Source organism: Astyanax mexicanus, chromosome 21 (genome assembly GCF_023375975.1).
Source record: "Astyanax mexicanus isolate ESR-SI-001 chromosome 21, AstMex3_surface, whole genome shotgun sequence".
NCBI classification, from domain to species: domain Eukaryota; kingdom Metazoa; phylum Chordata; class Actinopteri; order Characiformes; family Acestrorhamphidae; genus Astyanax; species Astyanax mexicanus.
In genome coordinates, this window is record NC_064428.1 from 1,481,231 (window position 1) to 1,501,323 (window position 20,093).

General features: G+C 37.7%; 2 protein-coding genes across 3 annotated transcripts in view; both read left to right on the forward strand.

Annotated features, from left to right (window-relative positions):
• LOC125785715 (phytanoyl-CoA hydroxylase-interacting protein-like) overlaps positions 1-16,755 on the forward strand; it is a 40,427-nt gene extending 23,672 nt beyond the window's left edge. The window contains exons 2-6 of the mRNA XM_049469783.1: positions 1,805-1,872; positions 5,493-5,615; positions 6,600-6,774; positions 7,384-7,501; positions 9,684-16,755. Coding sequence (XP_049325740.1) covers positions 1,805-1,872; positions 5,493-5,615; positions 6,600-6,774; positions 7,384-7,501; positions 9,684-10,221 — 1,022 coding nt within the window. The 3' untranslated portion in view covers positions 10,222-16,755. The remainder of the gene's footprint in view (positions 1-1,804; positions 1,873-5,492; positions 5,616-6,599; positions 6,775-7,383; positions 7,502-9,683) is intronic.
• LOC125785702 (centromere-associated protein E-like) overlaps positions 1-20,093 on the forward strand; it is a 169,506-nt gene that overhangs the window by 106,985 nt on the left and 42,428 nt on the right. The window lies entirely within an intron of this gene.

Consider the following 20,093-nt stretch of genomic DNA (forward strand, 5'->3'; position numbering starts at 1 on the left):
TGTGAAAAAAATGACATTTTAATAATAATAATAATTATTATTATTATTATAATAATGTTTTATTATTTGTGGGAAGCATCTTTCACCTAAACGCATTAATGTGGGTGTAGATTCAGAGCCCCAACCTTTTAAAACCATTTAATAAATGTTGATTCAATGTCAAAGTTTCAACACCAATGTTCATCAACAACATTAAATGATGTAATGCAACCAAATAATGATTGTTTAAAATTATTTATTTAATGTTCTTTGCTTTCAGGGAACTATCTTACTAGCTTTAATGTGAAGAAATAGCATAAAGTTAGGTTAAGTTTGAGCTTTAGTGTTAGATTTCAACAAAAGTAAAAGTAATTAGTATTCTACCTTAGCTTTAAAAAAAAAACCAAAAAAAAAAAAACTAAGAACCGGGTATGATTATCACTCTCCTGAAAAAAGACTTAAAAATGCTAACTGATCCTTACTAACTAGCTTTAGTGTAAGTTAACTAAAAATTAGTTAGTTAATTAGCTATTTTCTCTCTCTAGTTTTATCTTTCCAAAGATAGAGACTATCTATTTTTTTCTAACTTTTAACTAGATATTAATAATATAGCTTTAAATTTGAATATTTATTATTTTAGCTTTAGCTTTAGCATGTAACAAAATGGAGAATAATGATTAAGCTATTTAGTATTGGTTAGCTAGCTAGCTAACTAGTGCTAGCTAGCTAACCTAGTTAATTCACTATTATTCTCTCTCTAGATTTAACTTTCCATAGACAGATGTTAGTTAGTGATTTTTTCAGCTTTTAACAAAGTAAATCTTAATAATTTAGCTTTTGATGAGAATATTTATTATTTTAGCTTTAGCTTTAGCATGTAACAAAATAGATATTAGTGGTTAAGCTAGTTAGCATTAGCTAGCTAGGCAACTATCTAGCTAGTTAGAAAACTCTAGAAAAATCTTAATCTTAACTTTTGAAAGATATAGGATAGTATTATAGATTTAGTTTCTTTAGCTAACTAACAAAATTACAGTTTTTTTTTCTTTTTATGTTTTAAATTTAACAATACGTGTAAAGAATAGCTTTTATTCTAACTTTAGTTTTCAACCAAATAAAATAGCTAATCTAGGTTAGCTCTGGTAACGCTAGGTTAGCTTGTTACAGTTATTATTCTGCAATTAGCTTTATTTATAGCCTTAGCTTTAAATTGAATTAATAATAGTCACATGAGTTATTATTCTAGATTTAGCTTTACATATAAAAAAGATATGAGTTATAATTCTAGCTTTAGCTTTAAATTCAAGAAAAATAGTTATGAGTTATTATTCTATGTTTAGCTTTAAATTTAATACAAGATAGTTATATGAGGTATTCTAGCTTCAGCTTTTAATTTAAGAAAATATATAGGAATTAATATTCTAGCTTTAGCTTTAAATTTAATAAAAAATAGTTATATGTGTTATTATTCTAGCTTTAAATTTAAATTTGTAGACAGATGAATTTTATCTTTCAACAAAATATAAGATAGTCAGCTTAGTTTTAAACACACAAATAGCTCATCAATCTCCAGTATTAATAACTGTTGTTACTGTTTGTATTTCTGATGCAGTGTTTATTTATTCTAAACTATTTTACTCATTAATTTACAGGGCAGAGAATTCTATGAACTTGGATATATATAAATAAATAAACAATATATTTAGTAATAATATATTTAGTAAGTTTTCTCATTGTTAGGTCATGCTTGATTCAGAACTATTTCCGTAGATTCCCTAGATCCCCATACCGCTATTTATTGTTTATTATTTATTCTTGTGTGTAGGTAAGGCGGAGGACAGTGGAGTAGTAGAGATGGAGCTTCCAGTGCCTGTGAACATCAGGATCAGTAACATCAACTCAACTCAACTCAACTCAACTTTATTTATAGAGCACTTTAAAAACAACAACAGCTGCAACAAAGTGCTGTACATAGCAAATTATAAGATAAGAAACAAAATACTAGAAACAATGACAAATTAAAATATAGGTATCAATAAAAAGTTTCAGATAAATCTAAGAACTAAGTAAAATAAAAGTAAAAACAAAATAGAATAAAAACAGAAATAAAATAAATAAAAATAAATAAAAAAATAATAAATAAAACAAGAACAAAGTCTTAAATTGGGTTAAAAGCCAAGGAATAAAAATGAGTCTTTAGCCTGGTTTTAAACGTGGACAGTGACGGGGCTTGTCTGACATATAGTGGTAGGCCATTCCACAGTTTAGGAGCCGCAATTGAAAAAGCTCTATCCCCTCTAAGCTTGCGTTTTGACCTCGGCACCTCCAGGAGCAGCTGATCAGCTGACCTAAGGTACCGAGCGGGGGCGTGGGGGCAGAGCAGCTCAGTGAGGTAAGGCGGAGCGAGTCCATTTAAAGATTTAAAAACAAATAAAAGAATCTTAAAACGAACTCTAAAATGCACAGGCAGCCAGTGGAGGGAGGCCAGAATGGGAGTAATGTGCTCTCTCTTGTGTGAACCTGTTAAAAGTCGGGCAGCGGCATTTTGCACTAACTGAAGGCGTTTAAGGGAGGACTGATTGACCCCAAAATATAGTGCATTACAGTAATCCAGCCGGGATGTAATGAAGGCATGGATTACTGTTTCAAAGTGCTCATGTGTAAAAACTGACTTCACTTTTGCCAGCTGCCTAAGGTGGAAGAAGCTGGACTTGACTACTGCACCAATCTGGCGATCCAATTTAAAATCACTGTCCATCTTAAAACCCAGGTTAGAAACTGTAGGTTTCACATACAGCGCCAAGGGGCCCAAATCAACAGGGGGGGCTTCACAAGAACCACTGGGACCAAACACCATCACTTCTGTTTTCTTTTCATTAAAATTCAAAAAGTTTAAAGCCATCCAGGCTTTAATGTCATTAAGACATAACAGAAGTGGTTGAATAGAGAAATCGTCTTTCTTCTTTAGCGGCATGTAAATCTGGCTATCATCAGCATAACAATGAAAGGAGACACCATGTTTTCTCAGAATGGAGCCCAATGGGAGCAGATAGAGTGAAAACAGGAGAGGTCCTAAAATTGAGCCCTGTGGAACCCCATATGACAGTGGAGCTAAGGAAGATTCCGAGCCAGCAAAACGAACACACCAAGTTCTGTCAGATAGATAGGACCTGAACCATTCCAGAGCACTACCATAAATGCCCACTAGGTGCTGCAGACGAGAGACTAAAATGCTATGATCAATTGTGTCAAATGCTGCAGTTAAATCCAGCAGTATAAGAATCGCATGGTCCCCTGAATCATTGGCCAGGAGGATATCGTTATAAACCCTAAGCAGCGCTGACTCTGTACTATGTAAGGATTTAAAACCAGATTGAAATATCTCAAGAGTATTATGCTCATCCAGGAAGGATTTTAACTGAGCATAAACTACTTTCTCTAAAATTTTCGAAACAAAAGGCAGCTTGGAGATAGGTCTATAGTTTGCCAATATAGTATGGTCAAGGCCAGGTTTCTTGAGCAGGGGTTGCACTACAGCATGTTTAAAACTAGAAGGCACAACACCAGAGGTCAGACTGCTGTTAATAATGGCCAGAACCTGCGGCCCTATACTATTAATAACCTCTTTAAAAAAGTGAGGGGGTACCGCATCACAGGGAGAACCTGAAGGCTTTATATGACCCACCACATCCTTCAAGTGTGACAGAGTCACAGGCTCAAACCTATCAAACCTAGGCAGGCAGGGGGCAGAGACAGAGGGGTCAGAGGCAGGAGCTGTGATAGGAGCTCTTGCAGTGGCAACCTTATCAATAAAAAAGTGCAGAAAGTTATTGCACATTTCATGGTCTGCTTCCAAGCAGACGGGCTGAGGGGGCTTAAGAACAGAGTCAATGGTTTTAAATAACACCCGTGGGTTATGACGATTTTCCATAATAATGTTTGATAAGTGCTCCCTTTTAGCTTCTTTGATTATGTTCTGATAAGAACGCCAGCTATCCTTTAAAATGTGAAAAGAGACCTGCAGCTTGTCTTTTTTCCATCTGCGCTCAGCTCTGCGACATTCCCGCCTCGCCTCACGAGCTCGTTCATTAAACCATGGCTCAGGCTTAACTTTAGGCTGTCTGATTTTTAACGGAGCCACTGAGTCGAGTATGGTTCGGCAGGATTGGTTGAACCAGGAGCTGAGCTTCTGCGTATGAACAGAGGCAGAGTCAGGAGTGGAGCAGAGCTGATCGAAGGCAGTGGAGAATTGACCGGCAGTGGAGGAATTAAAACTCCGACAGAGCCGAGCGGGAGCGCAAGATTTAACTGCAGCATGGTATAAAACAACATCAAATAAAACAGACATGTGATCAGAAAACCCACTATCACAGATCTCAACGTTTGAAACAGACAAGCCATGAGAAAGTACAAGATCCAGAGTATGGCCATGTTCATGTGTGGGAGCCAACACACACTGCACTAGATTAAAAGAGTCAATAATGTTTAAAAAGTCCTTCACCAGAGGTTTATCAGGACAGCAGACATGAATGTTAAAATCCCCGACAATAAGGACGCGATCGTAGTTTGGCATAAGTCCAGCAAGAAAATCAGAGAAATCGTTTACAAAGTCCTTGTTGTATTTGGGGGGTCGGTAAATAACAGCGCAAAGGACCGGGTCAGAGCGACCCACCTCAAATAAAGTAACTTCAAAGCTGGAAATTGAAGCTGATACAGCGCGCTGTTTACATTTAAAGTCATTTCTAAATACTGTTGCCGTTCCTCCACCACGACCTGACGCCCGCGGGGAATTAAAATAATTACAGCCAGCCGGTAAAAGTTCATTGAGAGCGCTGTACTCACCGGCACTAATCCAGGTCTCGGTCACACAGAGGAAATCCAGGCAGCGAGAGTAAAATAAGTCCTTCAGGATAAAAGTTTTATTTGCCAGTGATCTGGCGTTCACCAACCCGATCCTGGCAGGAGCTGAGGAGTGGAGTTCGGCGTGTCTGGGAGCCCAGCGCAGCGTCCTCAAGTTGCGGGGATTCACCCCGCGCTGGCGGAGCCGAGGAGAGCAGGAGCGGCGGGGCCGGAGATCTTCGCCTAAGCCGGCGACAGGTACCAGGCAGGTGTCGATGGGTTCCAGAAAACGCCGGGACACGACGAATGGAGGAATTAATCCATGTCTTTTTTGAGAGATGGAAGAGGTGCGTGCCAGGCAGAATTTTAGCTTCACCTGTTGACCGCCACGTTTACCGCGACGGCGGCGGCGCTTCCGCCGGGGCGTTGGAGTCGAGGCCCGATACAGGTGGATTGGTATCCCCGCCAGGAGTGGGGGAAGAGTATTTTGTCCTCCTTGGCAAAACGCACGTATATCACTGACATTATATCTTAGATCCAACAAAGACTGGCGGTCATACACCAACAAAGACTCAATAAGTGATGTTCCAAAGCTTAACAACACTAACACCACCAAACAGAGAGAGAGCAGACGGCCAGCCACGCACACCGGCGCCATCTTGGCGCCATCTTGGATCACCTGTGACTCCTTCAAGATCTGCTGGGACATGGACCCTCGTACCAAAGAGAAAATCACCCACTACTTCATCGACCTCAACAAGAAAGAGAACAAAAACTCCAACAAGTTTAAACACAAGGTACAAAACACACAAAATCAAATAAAAAAAAAAATAAATAAAATTATCTGAACTTAATATGAAGGAGTATCATGTGCTGTACATAATGATCCTTAAATCATTAAATAATTGTTTTGATATGAGGTTCATTATTTAGTGTGTGATGGCTCATTTAATCTGATGTTACATTAATTGTCTCAATCGATCTAAAATATCAAATGAACCTAACCTAAAGCCTTAAAGTTTATTTATAAAATATACTCTTTAGTGAGTTCCTCAATACTAGAGATAATTTACATTTTAACTGCTTTAATCAACACTTCAAATCAAATCATATGTTCAGGTAATACCTAAGCAAGGTACAAATGTTAAAGATGATAATAAACTGCTTTATTAATTCTGAAATGCCTACTTTAAAGAGAACAAAGACATTCATTTCTCACACTGCAAGATCCAGACAATAAAGAGAATTTGCTTTTTTATTGTAAAAGAAAAAATAAAACACACTTACACACCAACACCATGCTAATCAGTGTCACTGCAGTTCTGAGAATAACCCACCATCCACCAAATTTGTGTTTATTTTATCATAATTATTATAACTTTGTAACTTATAGCTCGTTTTATCTTATTGCATTTGTATTTTATTGTATTATTATTGTCATTTCATTATTTGTTTCAGACCTTATCATTATGGTGGTGTGTGCAATTATTTTTTTTAAATAATAAAATATATTCACAAAAAATATTATAGTATTATAATATAATAACCCACCATCCACCATCCAGCTCCTTTATGGTCTATTCTGTGGGCTCCTGACCCTTGGAGAACAGGCTGAAAGGAGGATAATAATGTATTTAGAGTAACAGATACAGGTAGAGGCTGATCAGTGTATTTTACTGCAGTGAAAAAAAAATACTGTGACATTAAAAATGTTTAACTGTGCCATTGGAAAACCAGCCATGACATATTGCATCTCCCCTTCCCTCCATCCCTGTATCCAGGATGTTCCCACAAAGCTGGTTGCCAAGGCAGTGCCGCTGCCGATGACAGTGCGAGGCCATTGGTTCCTGAGCCCGAGAACAGAGTACACGGTTGCTGTGCAAACCGCATCCAAGCAGAGTGATGGAGACTACGCTATTTCTGAGTGGAGCGACATTGTGGAGTTCTGCACTGCAGGTAACAGGCACTTACCTTATCATCAGCATAATTTAATAACACTGACATCTCTGGGTTAATCCTAATTAAAGGTTTGATTAAATATTTTATCAAAACACCAAGGTTTTTAATAAACCTTTTTTAATAAAGGTTTTAATAAAATTGACTGTTGGCAATAACTTAATGATATAATGATTTTATGTTTATGACACATTTAATAGACTACAAATGTACAGTAAAATGAAAAAAATGAGGACACTGCATGAAAATCTGATTTTGCACCTATATATTTCTGTGGGACAGGGATATAAGTAGTTTAAGTTTTAAATTTGAACATATAGTGCCACTAAGGTGTTTAAATTGGTGTGAAATGGACATTTGTCAAATAGCTCGCCTCCATTCTCCAGCATTCTCAAATACAGTGCTTTTAGATGATGCTCTCAACAATGTCGAAAAACAACCAATTTTTTTATACATTATTTCCCCAAACAAATAAAAAATATATATTTATTTGCTTAAATGTCCTTTCTTGGTGAGGGCATTTAAGGCTCAATCACTTAGTACATTTTGAGATTGTAATTAGATTTTTTTTTTTTTTGTAAAATTTGATCAAGCTGTCTTGCCCTGCAGATTACTCCACGGTCCATTTGACTCAGCTACTTCAGAAGGCTGAGGTCATTGCTGGCAGAATGCTCCCTTTCACCGTCTTCTACCGCAATCAGAACCAAGAGTACTTCGACCACTGCAGGTATGGGATTCCCATCACTCGCATCAGTTTTGAAGTCAATCACAGAAGCACACAACATGTGTTGGAGAAAAAACTGTGCATGTTTTAAAATAAAAAACAAAAAGAGTTTCAATACCCATTTTGTCTTGTGTAGATTTTCTCCTTAAAAGCTAAAAGCTGCCTGATACTCTGAATTATCTATTGTAAACATTGTAAACTAGTCAAAATATGTATAATAAAAGTACATTCATACTGCAGGTTAAGCAGTATCTGCAGTTAAGCAGTGTTACTGCAGTATCTAAGCAGTAACACTCCACTGAAACAACATAATACTGTAAAACCAACTAACCGGCTACTCAAACTGCACTCTACTGCTGCCGGTGACACTAAACTAACTAAGCTCATTTGACAAAGCTAGCTGCAAGTAAAAAGGTCTGTAAAGATGTGCTGAAGAAGACAAATGTACTGGGTTTGAAACAGTTTTTACAATTTTCTGCCTTTCATAAATCCAGGGTCTTGCAAAAGAAAAAAAAAAAACTTTTCACATTTTGTCAGTCTACAACCACAAACTTAAATGTATTTTATTGAGATATTAAATGGTAGACAAACACAAATCCATGAAGTCCAGTGCGATCAATTGCCCTCAGAAGTCACTTAATTAGTTAATAGAGTCTAGCTGTGTGTAATTTAGTCTCAGTATAAACACAGCTGTTCTGTTAAGCCTCTTAGATTCTTAGAACCAGAAGGCCTCTGGTTTCTTAGAAAACACTAGAGAACAAACAGCATAGTAAAGACCAAGGAACTCACCAGACAGGTCAGAAATAAAGTTGTGGAGAAGATTAAAGCAGGATTAGGCTATAAAAACATATCCCAAGCATTGAGCATGTCAAGGAGCACTGTTCAATCCATCCAAAAAAATGAACCCGAAAATGTATTCTACAATTGCAAACCTACCAAGGCCATGGCCACCCAAAATACCAAAAAAGTAACACTGCTCATCACCCCGAACACACCATTCCCACTGTGAAGCATGGTGGTGGCAGCATTATGCTGATGGGATGCTTTTCTTTAGCAGTCACAGGGAAGTTGGTCAGAGTTAATGGGTGGGGAAGATGGATGGAGTTGAATACCGGACGATCCCAGAAGAAAACCTGTTGAAGGCTGCAAAACGCTTGAGACTGGGAAGGAGATTCACCTTCCAGCAAGACAATGACCCTAAACATACAGCTAGAGCTACAGTGGAATGATTTAGATCAAAAAATAATAATGTGTTAAAAGTTCTAACACAAAGTTCTGACCTAAATCCCATTGAGCTTCTGTGGCAAGACATGAAAATTGCTGTTCACAGTGTGGTAGGCCCCTGGGGTAAGGGGCGTGACCACAGTGACCCAGAAGGAGGAAGCACACAGAGAACACAGACACGGGGAGTAAATGAAACTCAAAACGTACCTTTATTTTCAAAAATGCCCTCCACCACACCCAGAATAAACTTAAATAAACATAGCTCGCCCAATGGGGCTCTAGAGTCTGTTAAATTACTTAGTTTTTCTTGTTTTAGCGTCCGCGCAGCCTCAGCCCTCAGCTCCCCAGCGTAAGTTCTCCCCAATGATGGCTGAGTTTTTATATGCCTGTCTCAACTGGCGGCCTAATCAGCCCTCATGCGGGCCAGGTGAGACAGGCACGGCTTTGCGCTCTGGCGTGGGGCGGACCCACAACTCCCCCGCCTCCTCACGCCACAACAGACACTCTCCATCTAGAGTTATTCTACAGTTTGGAAATGAATGCTTTTGCACATCACAATTTCCAAATTTTATTTGATGAAAATTTTGAAAACCATGCAGAAGTTCCATTCTACTTTACAATTATGTGGTACATTGTGTTAAACTGTGGCTTAAAATCTCAATAAAATACATTTAAGTTTGTGGTTTTAAGGTGACAGAATCTGAAAACGTTCAAGGGGTATGAATACTTCTGCGAGCCCATGTATTTTGTCAACTTAATATTCTAGAACTAAGCACTAAGAAGTAACAAAATATTACATTTATACATGTAGGGAACATGTATGAGCTGGCACATCAATTTGCAAATTAGACCATTCAATGCAAAAATATGGTAAAAATGTACAAATTTTGGTTTAGGCACACAAGTAGATCTCATGTCCATATTAAGATCTGTACCAAAACTAGTCATGTTTTCTTTACAGAGACTCACAGGGTGGTCGAATGCTTCCATCTGTGAAGGACAACAGTGGCAGCCATGGCTCTCCTTTGAGTGGAAAGCTGGAGGGCATCTTCTTCAGCTGCAACACCGAGTTTAACACGGGCCAGCCACCACAGGACTCGCCGTACGGTCGCTACCGCTTCCAGATCCCGGCTGGGGAGCTTTTCACTGCAGACACACGGGCCTACTTTGGCGACTTCTACTGCATGTATACGGCCTACCACTACGTCATCCTGGTCCTGGCACCGCGAGGCTCCCCAGGGGACATCTACTGCAGCGAGCGCCTGCCTGAGCTCGACGTGACCGATAACCGCTTCCTGACGCGCGTGTGTGGCCCAGACGGGCGCGTGGAGTTTCGGCATGCACAAGACGTCATCCTGGAGATTATCTACACAGATCCTGTGGAGCTGGCACGGGGCAGCGTGGCTCAGATCAGCGGACATCAGCTCATGAGCCTGTCCACCGTCAACGCAAAGAAAGATCCAAGCTGCAAGGTCTGCAACATTAGCGTGGGGCGCTAATGTGGAAAGCTAGCGGACGCACACAAAATTGAGCTGGACCTAATGACACACCTCAAGAACTCTTATCATTACTCTAACATTAGCATGGACTAAGTCATCACAACATAAACAGATTCATCCCAAACACACTAACCAACTGTGTCCTCACCCTAGAAGCTGCAACATTAGCATGGGGCGCTACACAGGCTAGCACTCGTGCACACTCAAGCTGGACTTATTAACCAGTTACCCTCATGTCTAAACCTCTAACCTGGACTAACACATCCACATCAACTCTCAACATAAACCTGCTAACTAACTGTATCCAAACCTCAGAACACACATAGACACACACACATACACACATAAGAGCGGCAAAATTAGCATAGGATGCTAACAACACCATTACTATGAGGGACACTAATACTGTATCGCAGTCATTCGCAAAATTAGAATGGACCTACTAACTAACTGTTTTCAAGAAATCTGACCACACACATCATTAGAGCTGCAACACTGGTGAGAGAGGTACTAACTATTAGTATGCACTGCTAATACTGCTTAAAACAAGGTTACAGAGTTTATTAGCGCAGGCTACACTAAACAAATGCAAACGTACTGTAAATTAGAGGAATTTATTAGCCAATTGTTGCAACTATTTTTCCAAATTTCTGCACAGTGCATTCTCTTAAATCCAATAATTTAAAGTCATTTAGAGTACATTTTGATCCGAAATTGTGGTTAATTGTAGAGAAACATGCCAACTCTTAATTTCTTTACAGTGGTGGGGAATGGAAAAGTGTGGTATAACTACAACACAAATAAAATATAGCTGTTTTATTTAGCTAAGTTTTGAAGATATAAACTGCTGATGTAAAATAGTAAAAAAATGAGAAAAACTGTCTGGTAAACTATTGTTAACACCTGTTTTCCTGCATGTCTCCCTACACCATAATTGGATTTAAACATACAGTACATTCTATACATAACACAAGAATCACAAAAATACCCTGTTTACACCTGGTCTCTTCATTGTACTAGTATGTAAATAGTACTCTGATACAATTTTAGTCACATGTATATACACTTGGACAGGTCTCTGGTTAGTAGAACTGAATCCTGATTGCTGTATTGGACAGAATATGCAAATTTGCTTGCTGTGTAGCAGTTATTACTGATGCATCTTAGATCACCTGAAGTGATTTATTTAAATGATTGGTTTTGTATCTGTTTTAAATGTGCCTTGAGTGTGTTTAGACTTTTTCAGATATGCAGAAAGGGACCAGGTGTAAATGGGATTAAAGTACAAAAAAGGATTCAGATTTGGAACATTTTAGGGCCTGTTCACACGCAAAACTTGGTGCTACAAAATCTCAATTTGGGCTGAGGACTCGATACAAAGAAAATGGGAGACTCTCATCGTAAAGGGTGCTGCCTCCTCCAGCCTCCAGAAATCGAATCATAAGCGCTCACAGGAGATGCATTTAAAATACCAGGTATGAAAGACTATGAGTTTTGGCAGTAATTTGTGATCAGATCAACCAGAACCCATGTTAATGCAGGATAATGAATGGGGTTCTAGCCTCAGGCATCAGGGAGTGCACTCTCAACCACTTGGTTTAAAAACTGGAGCTATTAAAGGTTCAGACATCTGTCTCCATTCACCATCACTGTAAACAATTCTGAATGGGAGTGTTTAAAATCACAAATTCTGGAAAAAAGATGGATTTTGGGAATATCAACCTGTTTTTTTTTTTGTGTAAAGATGAATACCTTATCTAAAATGAAACTTCAATGTAATTGCAATTTTAAAATCCCACACACACCTAAAACATTTAACTTTAGCTTGGTTTGCTAGCCTTGGCTGTCAGAAGCTGACATATAACCTAAATTTATGTAAATGTAGAGATTTCACCTTTATTATAGCACAGCTACAATTTGTTATTATTAATAAAATTTTAAGGAAAAAATATTAATATTAAGAAACACAACAGAATAGAAACCTGATTTCTGATTTCTAACATTACGCTACATAACATGGACCCACACACAGAAACACAGCTTGTTCATGCTGATGTTTTCCAACCCCCTTAATTCTGCCACATCCTCAAGACCCCCCTCCTGCTAGCTACCGGCTATCCGGTTAGCTGTTTTGGTTCAGACTGCAAACCAACGCTGAAGAACTTCTGAATGGACTCCAAAAGGAGAACACCAGTGATGCCGTGGCCCAGAAAGTTTATAAGAAGAGAAATAAATGAAGGACACCACACATATCATTCCTGGATGCTTCTGTTTCACATTGTGTGTCTTAATGGGCTCCAAGTCGAGGCCTTTAACCTACGGACGTTACTGAAGCCAACTGTTCCGTTCCTGCCTGCTCCCAAAATCCTCTCTGCAAAAACGGAAAAGAAGTGAAGAAGAGTAGAAAGAATGCAACTTTAAAACCATCTTTTATCACCCCTGTCCTGACTGTAAGCCACTTATATTCTTTAAAAAAAAAAGAGAAAAGAGAAGAAAGAAAACAGACAACCTGGATCTGAATAAAACTCAGCCTTATCTGTTCATCTTCACTACCTGCTTAAGTTTAACTCAGATTTTATCAGGTAATAATGTTTTTTTTCAAGCTTTATCTGGAAACAAACAAACAAAAAATATTGATTGAAGTCTCTCCATTATTAATATAGTGAAAAACAGGGCTTGCAGTAGAATTCTACTTTGATTCTGCTAATTTCTTCCATACTTTAGTGTATGAGATGTCAATAGAGTCATTCAGAGTGGAGGTTTGATGTGAAACTGTGCTTTCAACAACACTAATATAGCCATGGACTGCTGAAGCACTGCAGAAAATGTCTTCTTAGCAATCTTAGCAAGTGAAATGGTATTAAATATAGTCTCATAATATCTAATATATCTTATTTTAATACTTGTAGTAATATCCTAAGAATCAATGTGTTATTTCTAATTTTGCTTTTAGTGATTTTACCTTCTAAACGAATCTTAGTGCACTGGAAGGTAATTGACTTTTTTTCAAGAAATAACATATATTTTAGTCTTGGTTAAGAAATACAGTTTGAAACAAGCAAAAAGATCTGCCAATGGAATAAGACACTTAGACAGTAGATCAAATTACTTAAATCAAGCCAAAATGTACACAATACACAAAATGGCTGTGTAAGAGAGAGAAAAAAACAGTGTACTTTTAGTGTTTAAGTGTATAGTGTGAGTTTATATATTTTGTCGAGGGTAAAACTGTGGTAAATCTGAACCGTTGTTTCTGTTGTACAATGCCCTGCATGATTCCATTCAGCAGTTTAATGATATGCAGTTTTAAAATCACATTATAGGCCCAAGACTTTAGACCTCAGAATTCTGGTAAAACTGTGTGTGAGGCATCAGGCAGTTGGATTATTAACTATTAGAGGTCATTTTTTCTGTGAAGAATAAATATATACAGTTTTAGAGCTTCAGCCCTCTGCTTTCATTCACCTCTACGGTCAAACAGAACAGTGTTTTACACCAAACCTCACTCAGAATGACTGTTTACAACTTAAAGGGAGAAATCCTGTGTCAAATTCACTTGGTTTATAGTGAAACATGGTAACGAGTATGAGCTTTTGTTGAATAGCCCACCTCCTTTCTCCCCCAGTATTCCCAAATATAGTGCTTTGAGCCGATGCTCCCAGAAGGCTAACGATGCTAGTAGTAAGGGTATACCCATGCAAAGAAATCACTATTTTTTACACCATTAACAAACTCAAAGTATCTCCACACTTGATTAAGGCCTTGACATTTAAAATGAGGAACTGAACTAAAATGAGAGCTTTGAAAGTGCACAGTTAGTTTATTAAAACACTGTTTATACACAGAGTTCATTAAGACAGTTCTCCGGACGACGCCATCTTGAAATTAATATGATGATAATTTGACTGATGGGCACAATTGAATAGGTAAGATAAGGGGAACAGATATTCAGTGAAAAAAGCATGAATATTAAAAATACTTTCAACAACTGTAACAGCTAAAATTCATGCACTCCTATAGAGTTCATTTCTGTTAATGGTGTACAAATAGTTAGCATTGGTAATGTTATGCCCCCATTACTAGTATTGTAAGCCTGTTGGAAGCATTGGCTAAAAGCACTGTATTTCGGGAATGCTGGGGGAGAACATAGGTAGGCCATTCGACAAATCTTTGTACTCATTATCATGTTTCATTACAATCCAAGACCATTTCACACCAGAGTTCAACTTAAACTATTAAATTATGCAGTAATTTAAATTCTTCTTTAATCTCTAATCAGAAAAGCAGCACATTCTGCAGGCTTTCCTCTTACAGTATTTCATCGGTTGTTTCACTGATTTTATGCCTTTTCACTGTTCTTACACAGTTCTCCTTTAATCAGTCTTCATTTTTCTTTTTTTTGTATGTTTATGAAAATTGCTGTTTTACTTTATCTGAAAGTTGTTTTTATTTTATATTTTGTAAGAATGAAACCTTGTGCATTATGTGTGTGTGTGTGTGTGTGTGTGTGTGTGAGTGTGAGGAGAGGTGTTGTGTTGGACTGCCCAACAGTGATTTTTTTTGTGCATGTTCATTGTGAAATAGTTGTAATCTTGTTAAAAACTTTTTTGACGTTTGCAGACCCTCAAAGCTGTGCTATTGTATGCCAAAGGTATCGCGGTGAGAAACGTTTAGCCGAACTGTGCTTAACACGCACCTGAACACGCACCTGAACACGCGGCAGAGACAACACGAATCAACCCAGTTACTGCGTACGTGGAGGTGAGGATATTAAACAGAAAACACAACAGCCAATTCACCTGGGGAAATTTGATCTAATTCTACATTTCTTTAAGCAGAAATGTTCATTTTGTGGCCAATATGAGTTTGTTGCGGCTGCACAAATTCGGTTCTGTGCATCAAAGCCTTACTGTAGAGATGCTTTGTTCTTTTATTATTATTACTGATAAATTGTACATCAATTAACTACGGCTTAATCACTTTATATACTGTTGATCAACTGCTAAGTTTTTGAAATCAGTTCAATTAAAAATGTCAGTGATTCACCTGAATATCTGCACTGTCACACAAAAAACATTCTTCACTTTTTGACATAATGAGAATCTTTTCATTTATATTGTATCAGAATTTCATAAAAAATGGACCAATACCAAGGCTGCAAAATGTAGGGATTTCATTCCATTTAATTTCTTCAACACTTTCTTGTTAAAATAACAGTAGTAAAATGAAAAATATGTATGTACAGTATCTTAAAGCCACTAGGGAAAAAAATGTTAAGCTAACATTTTAGCTGTTAGCTTATGTTTTTTCTCAGATATGTGCTTTTAAACTGTGTTATTAGTATTAATGTCAGTATTTGATTCTAGGTTTTGGTTTAATTTAAGTTGCCAAATAGTGACACTGAAGCGTAACTAGTGGCACATTCCATTCATTTACAGCTATAAAAAATAAAATATTTTCGGTTATATAAAACAACATTTTATTAAACACACCTGCACAAAAAAGGCTAGAACAGTAAAAATTAAAATTCAAAATCATTTTTAGCAATTTTATTCGTCTATTTCTCATGAAATCTGATAAAATATTACGAAAAATTTTCAGACTTACATTATGTCAAAAAAGTGGGAAATGCAAAAATGGAGACACAAGGTTTTAGCGTGACAGTGAATTGTATACAACATTACGCTAACAGCAGCCATCTTGTAGCAGCAGCATTGACAGACATCAGCTCTGAAAACTCCATTTCATATGGGATTAGGATTACCATACGGTGGTCATTTTGATACTCTCTTTGCCAGTTGTGGTCACTGTGAAATGAGCTGTGCAACATTTAGCCTTTGGTAATACAAAATAATTTATACAAAAGTACTCTTTTTCATTTTTTTTAAAAACAACGTGATTGCATATTTGCCACTGATAACATTTTTCATAAATAATTATAAAGCGCTGCAAAGACAACAAACAGTATCTCTTAAAATTACAAAATTACAGTCCGTCAACAAATACGCTCCAGTCTTCAGCACGGCAGGGGCTAAAGCCTCGCTCACCCGGCTGCTTTCACAGTGTGTGTCTGTCCCAGCATCCTTTTCAGCAACTTTAGCCTGGCTTTCAGAGTTTCGTAGCGGTCGTATTCCGCCGCCATGGGAACCCGGTCCTCTCTCTGTGCGCTCCTGCAGTAAAGAATAGAAAAAATAGAGAGAGAGGGATCTATAAGCGGCACTCGTTTGCTCGTCGTTATTGCCTTACTCCGATAGCTGTGTATAGAGACGATTCAGACTGAACCTTTAAACAAGCTGTACATACTGTATGTATTATACAAAGAAGCCACCCTGTCTGTTTAAACATATCTATCCATCTATCTATCTATCAATCTCTCCTCCTCCTTCTCTCTGGGTGGTGGGCTTCACACCGTCATATCCTTTGGCAGTTGCTGTTCTGTGAATGTTTTTTTCTGTTTTGAGTTACTTGATGTGTTCCTGAAACAAACAAAAACAACTAATGTGACTGTTCAATAAAAGCTATGTCTGAATGAGAGCTGTGTCCTTTTTCGTACAGTTATGGTAACTTTTATAGTTACTAACAACAAGTGGACCTCAGGCTGGGCTTTAGTCAAAATGACCAGTGTGCCGTATCGTATCATACACAATAACAGTGTTATATTTTTTAAATGCTAAAAGTTCAGGTTCAGGTTCAGATTTGGTTATTTACTGTAGCTGTATGTTTTATGTTTGCAGGTAAGCACTAAATATTCTACACTGTGGTATTTTTTTTTTTTACATTGTTTTTGTTACGGTATTATTATTTTGGTAATGGGAGGTAGGGCGGCAACGAATAACTGTTTTTTCATGGTCATTAAGCCTGTTTATTATTGATTAAATATTAATATTTTCTTTTAGTCACAGCTCTCATACGGTTTCTCTGGCCAACTTCTGTTATTTTTCTTTGGCTGAGCTGTTTGATGCTTTCCTTTTGTCTGTTCACACGAGTCAATGTTCTAAGCTTTTTATTGAAGAAAGTGATCTGTAGAAACAGAACACTTTTTAAAAAGAGGGGTTTTGTTTTATTTTATCCATAGTAAAGTAGTACAGTACAGTAGGTCTGGATACACTTGAAAAATATGAAAATAAAGTAATTAAATATGGTCACATTATCTGCAATGCTTTCACTACTATTGTTTTCTTCTGAAATCAAGGGTACTAGATTTTAGAGCATTGCTGTGGAGATCGGATTGCATTCAATGCTTTCACCAATACTTACCAATTAAAAAAACAATTTAAAAAATATGTTTAATTCTAACCAACCAATCACTCTTCATAAGTACTTTCTGTTAAGTCTTTTATGAGAAAATGCATTTCTGTATTCATATGAGATAAATATTGGAGTTGTGGATGAGACAGACCTGCCAGTCTTCAAGAGAACCGTCTCCTCAAACTCTTTCAGAATCTTCCTGTGCCGTCTCTTCTCTACCCTGGTTTCTTTCAGTTGCATTAGTATCTCAGCCCTACACACACACACACACACACACACACACAGAAATCATCTATACAAGTTTGTAATGTGTGCTTTGTTTAATTCTGTGTGTACAGGCGTGTGTGTGTGTGTGTGTGTGTGTGTGTGTACCTGTTGACGGAGTGTGTGTTGTTTGTCTGAGCTGTTGTCATTTTGATCTCCTCCAGCTGCGAGATGAAGGCAGGATTACTGGCCTCTTGTGTCGGCAAAGTGCTACAAAGTGTCTGCTGGATCAATTTATCCAAGCCCTTATCCCCACTCTGCAACAAAACAAACACACACACACACACACACACACACCCATCCCAGTGTAGTGTAGGCCTACACAGCAATCAAATTCAGTTATTCTGATGTTCTTATTTTCTATGTTTAGATGTGTCAATAAATTTATATCTCGCTTATGTTTAGCAAACAAGTTTTCAGGTTATACATTCTATCTTTCCACCGTTCCACCTTAAATTTCACCTGAATAGACAAGTTTTAAAACGTGTCTTAGTTCTAAGATAAGACAATGTTAGTGACAAGTTTTTTTTTTCTAACTTAAGGTTACTAGAGTCTGCTAGAGTAGTTAAACAAAAGTCTTTTTTCAGTCATTTTATAGCTCACTTATGTTTAGGGAACAAGTTAGAGTTTTTCACTCTATTTCATCTTTTCCACCTTTGGAGAAGCTAGCTTTAACAATAAGTTTTAGTTTTTTTGATTAAATTGAATTGAATTGAATTTAATTGTAAATCCGACTGCCTTGGCATAAGTGAGCTGGCCATTGTTCAACTGCCCTCACAAGATAACTACTTACATCTTAGGTGTGGGTGTTCCCAAGCTGTCCCTTTAGTTAACACTTTTTTTTTACTTCTTTCCATAATACATCATTAAGTGTTCATAATGTTTTGGTTCATTGGTGTACATATCTGTGCATGTGGGAGACTGAGAAAGGGAGGCTTACCATAGTACTGGTCTGTCTGTTTGATGAGTAGAACGCCTGCTTCACCAAATGATAGCGATCATACAGATCTCTCATCACACTCCTCTCCTCTTTTGATCTCTGAACAGGACACACAGATAAAAGTACTAGATTTAGAACCATCATTTCCACTTACACTGCTCCACTGCTCAATGCTGGGGGGCTTTATACCACTCTAAATCACTCAGTGAGCAGTGGGGTGCAGTAGCATGGGCATTCCATTGCAGTAGTCGAGGTGTGAGATGACCATAGCTTGTATTAAGAATTGGGTGGCACATTAGGAACGGTCAAATTTGTCTGAAGTTATAGAGCGCATAGCAGCAGGACCGAGCACTTGGGACAACATGGTGTGAATGTATTGGAAATGTCTGTGGTCGCTTACCGGTCTGCCATGAAGACTCTCGTAGTAAAGCAGACTCTTCTGCAGCGTCATCTTCTCTAGAGCCAGCTGATCCAAAGACATGTCCTACACACACACAAAAAGGAAAATAAGTAGCTATATATTTATCCACTTGCGGGCCTACCATCATTATGGCAATTAGAAATGTATCCAGCAGTGGCTACTGAGTGTAATATCTGTACCTGTAAACACTCTGGCAGGTTTAGTTCCAGTCGTTTTTCTTTCAGGTGTTGCGTTAGTGTTTTCACTGTGTCCTCCAGTGCAGGTTTAGTCACGCTGACCCCCTGCTGGACAGTAGAAGAACTGCAGAGCTTTACTGATCCGTCCACACACTGCCTCGATTGTAGGTCTATAGAAAGAGAGAAAGGATGCAAAAATCTATCTATTAAACCCTTAAATCTACTGACACCAGAAACATGAATTATACAGCATTCCACATACCTGTAAGCTGCTTACGGGCTTTTTCAAGGTCCATCATTAGACTCGCCACTCTAGGATCAGCCACCTTATCATTACGTCCAGCCTGCATTGACAAATAAATAGAAACAACTATTAATAAATAAATGCACATTGCTGCATTTTCTCAGTCAGCTTTATGAGGTAGAGTCACCAGAAGAGGCTTTCAGTTAACAGCTGTGCCTCATCAAGAGTTACTCGAGTTACTTGAATTTCTTGTCTCTTGATGTGTTTAAGAGCATCAGTTGTAAAGTTGTGAAGAGCTAGATTTACAGGTATACAGTGAATAGCCCTATTTGAGTAATGTTCTAATCCATATTATTAGAAGCAAGAACTACTCAACTAAATAAAGAAAAAAATGACTTTAAGAAAAAAGGTCAGTAAATGCAAAAAACGTTTTTGCTGTCGGCCACATCTAATTTAAATAGATTTATTTTAATTATTCAATTAATTTAAAATTGAATACAATTATTTCATAACATATTGTACAACATAAATAAAAAAATACATATATGGTATTTGTTTTTGTTATTACATTTTGTTGGC